This window comes from Austrofundulus limnaeus, unplaced genomic scaffold, assembly GCF_001266775.1.
Source record: "Austrofundulus limnaeus strain Quisiro unplaced genomic scaffold, Austrofundulus_limnaeus-1.0 Scaffold394, whole genome shotgun sequence".
Classification (NCBI taxonomy): domain Eukaryota; kingdom Metazoa; phylum Chordata; class Actinopteri; order Cyprinodontiformes; family Rivulidae; genus Austrofundulus; species Austrofundulus limnaeus.
In genome coordinates this window covers 348970-353503 of record NW_013952796.1, presented here as the reverse complement: position 1 = coordinate 353503, position 4534 = coordinate 348970, and the positions used below count along the sequence as shown (strand labels likewise).

Below are 4534 nucleotides of genomic sequence, written 5' to 3'. Positions count from 1 at the left end.
ATATATGTGTATATATATATGTGTATATATATACATACAGTATATGATTTAACCAGGTAGATCTCCCTTAAATTTAGATTTTTATGGGAGACTTTTAAAGTGTCCCTTAAAAAAGGAGATTTTTAGGTCTAAATTTTTTTTACCTATACATATTTATCCCACTCAATTAATGTGTGATTTATTTATTTTCTATTATAAGTTTTATATCGTGATATATATCGTTACCGCCACTCATCATAATGTATATCGTGATATGAATTTTTTGCCATATCGCACATTCCTACCTGACATGTGTTTATTTCCTGCAGGATTATCTGGCTCACATCATCGATCAGTCCAGTCTGTCCATCCATCCTGAGCAGGTCTGCGCTCTGTTTGGAAACATCGAGGACATTTATGAGTTCAACAGGTGAGAACTCAAGAAACACCTCCTTCCTTTTACTGTGTGTGCCCTGTAATTACTTTGATTAAAACACTAAAAATCATGTAGCAGTTTGTAAAATGATGACGATGTTTCTGCCTCGTTGCCATGGTAACTGCCTCCTGTTCGCAGCGAGCTGCTGCACGACCTCGACTTGTGTGAGAACGATCCCGTCGCCGTCGCCAGGTGTTTTGTTGTGAAGGTGAGAATTTGATAATCAAACAAAGACGTTAAAAGGAATTTTAAAAGGTTTTATTGTTTGACCTCATATTTCTGTTTCAGAGTGATTACTTTGAAATCTACACCCAGTACTGCACCAACTACCCAAAGTAAGTCCTGCATTCCTGATCACACCTGCTTCCTACTGGTTCACACCTTGTCCTCACCTGATATTATGGAGTGGTTTGAGACCAAAATTAAGACTATTGCACAATCAGCACTTGCTGCATCCTTGTAGCAGAAGGCTACATGTATTCCTAACCAGCTATTGATCTGACTATTGATAGGCTGGCACCACTAACTGAGGCCAGTGCTGGCAAATGAAAAGGAGACTATTCATTTGAGTAAGTATCAGGGAGGCTAGTGACTAGCATGGATAAGCTGGCGATAGCATTGGAGAGGCTAGCGACTAGCATGGATAAGCTGGCGATAGCATTGGACAGGCTAGCAACTAGCATGGATAAGCTGGCGATAGCATTGGACAGGCTAGCAACTAGCATAGATAAGCTGGCATTAGCATTGTAGAGGCTAGTGACTGCATGGATAAGCTAGCATTAGCATCGTAGAGGTTAGTGACTAGCATAGATAAGCTGGTGATAGAATTGGAGAGGCTAGTGACTAGCATGAATAAGCTGGCATTAGCATCGTAGAGGCTAGTGACTAGCATGGATAAGCTGGCGTTAGCATCGTAGAGGCTAGTGACTAGCATGGATAAGCTGGCGTTAGCATCGTAGAGGCTAGAGACTAGCATGGATAAGCTGGCGTTAGCATCGAATAGGCTAGTGACTAGCCTAGATAAGCTGGCGATAAAATTGGAGATGCTAGTGACTAGCATGGATAAGCTGGCGATAGCATTGGACAGGCTAGCAACTAGCATAGATAAGCTGGCGATAGCATTGGAGAGGCTAGTAACTAGCATGGATAAGCTGGTGATAGCATTGGAGAGGCTAGTAACTAGTATGGATAAGCTGGCATTAGCATTGAAGAGGCTAGTGACTAGCATAGATAAGCTGGTGATAGCATTGGAGAGGCTAGTAATTAGCATGTATAAGCTGGTGATAGCATTAGAGAGGCTAGTGACTAGCATGGATAACTAGGCATTAGCATCATAGAGGCTAGCGACTAGCATGGATAAGCTGGCATTAGCATTGGAGAGGCTAGTGACTAGCTTAGATAAGCTGGCATTAGCATTGGAGAGGCTAGTGACTAGCGTGAATAAGCTGGCGATAGCATTGGAGAGGCTAGTAACTAGCATGTATAAGCTGGTGATAGCATTGGAGAGGCTAGTGACTAGCATGGATAACTAGGCATTAGCATCGTAGAGGCTAGCGACTAGCATGATAAGCTGGCAATAGCATTGGAGAGGCTAGTGACTAACGTGGATAAGCTGGCATTAGCATCGTAGAGGCTAGTGACTAGCATGAATAAGCTGGCATTAGCATTGGAGAGGCTAGTGACTAGCTTAGATAAGCTGGCATTAGCATTGGAGAGGCTAGTGACTAGCGTGAATAAGCTGGCATTAGCATTGGAGAGGCTAGTGACTAGCGTGAATAAGCTGGCATTAGCATTGGAGAGGCTAGTGACTAGCATGAATAAGCTGGCGATAGCATTGGAGAGGCTAGTGACTAGCATGGAAAGCTGGCATTAGCATTGGAGAGGCTAGTGTCTAGCATAAATAAGCTGGCATTAGCATTGGAGAGGCTAGCAACTAGCATGGATAAGCTGGCGATAGCATTGGAGAGGCTAGTGACTAGCATGGATAAGCTGGCATTAGCATTGTAGAGGCTAGTGACTAGCATGAATAAGCTGGCATTAGCATTGGAGAGGCTAGCAACTAGCATGGATAAGCTGGTGTTAGCATTGGACAGGCTAACTGGCTTAAGAATAGATATAGCCTCCTGCTACAAGGATGTACTAACCGCTGGTTGAGCAAACAGTCTTAATTTTGGCCCTAAAACTGCACCTTTTCAACTTGTTCACTAATGTAATTTATTTTTTACAGCTGTTTTATGCCACACCCCAAATAGCTTCTTTACACCTTTTTCCATGTTACATGTTCAGTATCACCAGTTCATACCTGTCTGCTGGTGTAACAGCTGGATTCTAAATGTTCAGTTTCCATTGGTCTGTTGTTTTCCACCTGCATTTATTCCCACCTAAAAGCAGCCAGTTTTCACTTTTTCACACCTTTTCCCTTCTCGTTTACACCTGTTTAGGTGTTAACTCTTTACACACATTTCATATTTCCATCACCTGTAAACACTTATTTGCACCTTCATGTATTTTGTTTTACTTCTATATTTGCTCTGTTTTCTTTTAGCAGGATACCATGTCTAACTGCGAACACAAGTAGATCTTTGACTTAACAAGTTTCCGCCTGTTTAAGTTGTTTTTTCTTTTTTTTTTTTTATCCACACCTGTCACAGCTCAGTGGCAGCGCTGACAGAGTGCATGAGGAACAAATCTCTGGCCAAGTTTTTTCGTGACCGTCAGGCGTCGTTGAAGCGCTCACTTCCTCTGGGTTCGTACCTGCTGAAGCCTGTTCAGAGGATTCTGAAGTACCACCTGCTGCTACAGGTAGCTCACCTGCGTGCTTCGTTCCTGTCCCCGGTGGTACCGAGTGGTTTAGAGTTGACGTTGAATGACGTGGTGACGTTTGCAGGAGATTGCGAAGCACTTTGACCCCGAGGAGGAGGGGTATGAGGTGGTGGAGGAGGCCATCTACACCATGACGGGCGTGGCCTGGTACATCAACGACATGAAGAGGAAACACGAGCACGCCGTCCGCCTGCAGGTCGCTAACGCCACGCTGTGCTTTTAATCTTTTCATGTTAGACGAAGTAACGGTCAGCAGAGCGGAGTCTGAACGTTCGTCTCTCTGCAGGAGGTCCAGTCTCTGCTGCTGAACTGGAAAGGCCCAGACCTCTGCACATTTGGAGAACTGGTTCTGGAGGGAACCTTCAAAGTCCCACGGGCCAAACACGAGAGGACGCTCTTCCTGTTTGACCGCATGCTGCTCATCACCAAACGCCGCGAGGAACACTACGTCTACAAGACGCACATCTCTGTGAGGAAACAGATGTCAGCCTGAAGCTGCCGCCGCCGGCCTGGTTTTAATTTGAACGTTTTGTTTCCAGAGCTCCACCCTGATGCTGATCGAGAGCGCCAAAGACTCTCTGAGCTTCAGCGTGACCCACTACAAACACCCCAAACAGCCTCAGACGGTCCAGGTGGGTCCAGCTGCACAGGACCTCCCGACGATCAGCTGCTGATGGAGCCGGTCTCCAGCTGCTCGCTCACCTGTCCTCTCTTGTTTCTGGGTTTCAGGCGAAGACGGTGGAAGAGAAGAAGCTCTGGGCTCATCACATCAAACGCATCATTCTGGAAAACCACCACGCCGTCATCCCACAGAAGGTCAGTGAGTGGGGGCACGTGTCTGTGAGTAAGTGTCCAGGGGGAAAATGTCCTAGGGCAGGGGTGTCAAACTCATTTTCACTGAGGGCCACATGAGCGTTATTCAATTCGATTCAGTTTATTTATATAGCGCCAAGTCACAACATACGTTGTCTCAGGGCACTGTACATGAAAAAAAAGAACAATCTAAAGAAGAAACCAGCAGATTGTGTTGAATCACTTCATCACAGTCTCCCATCCTGAGCAAACAATGGAGAGGAAAAACTCCCTGCTAATCAGGAAGAAACCTCCAGCAGAACCAGGCTCAGGACAGACGGCCATCTGCCTCAACCGGCTGGTTGAGGGACAGGAAAGAGACACAGACAAACACAGAAGAACTGGTCCAGGACTGGTCCAGGTGCACCTTCTTCTGGAAAAGAGACAAAGAAAATACATGTTATTGATAGAAAAATGTATGAACACCTCCAAACAATCGTACAC

The 4534-nt window shown here is 45.3% G+C and overlaps 1 protein-coding gene across 4 annotated transcripts in view; it reads left to right on the top strand.

Annotated features, from left to right (window-relative positions):
* LOC106528668 (pleckstrin homology domain-containing family G member 3) overlaps window positions 1-4534 on the top strand; it is a 52895-nt gene that overhangs the window by 38057 nt on the left and 10304 nt on the right. For all 4 annotated transcript variants that reach the window (XM_014023896.1, XM_014023895.1, XM_014023894.1 and 1 more), the window contains 8 exons: window positions 309-409; window positions 554-623; window positions 704-750; window positions 3067-3217; window positions 3303-3434; window positions 3525-3707; window positions 3778-3870; window positions 3968-4054. In XM_014023896.1, the coding sequence (XP_013879350.1) occupies window positions 309-409; window positions 554-623; window positions 704-750; window positions 3067-3217; window positions 3303-3434; window positions 3525-3707; window positions 3778-3870; window positions 3968-4054 (864 nt within the window). The remainder of the gene's footprint in view (window positions 1-308; window positions 410-553; window positions 624-703; window positions 751-3066; window positions 3218-3302; window positions 3435-3524; window positions 3708-3777; window positions 3871-3967; window positions 4055-4534) is intronic.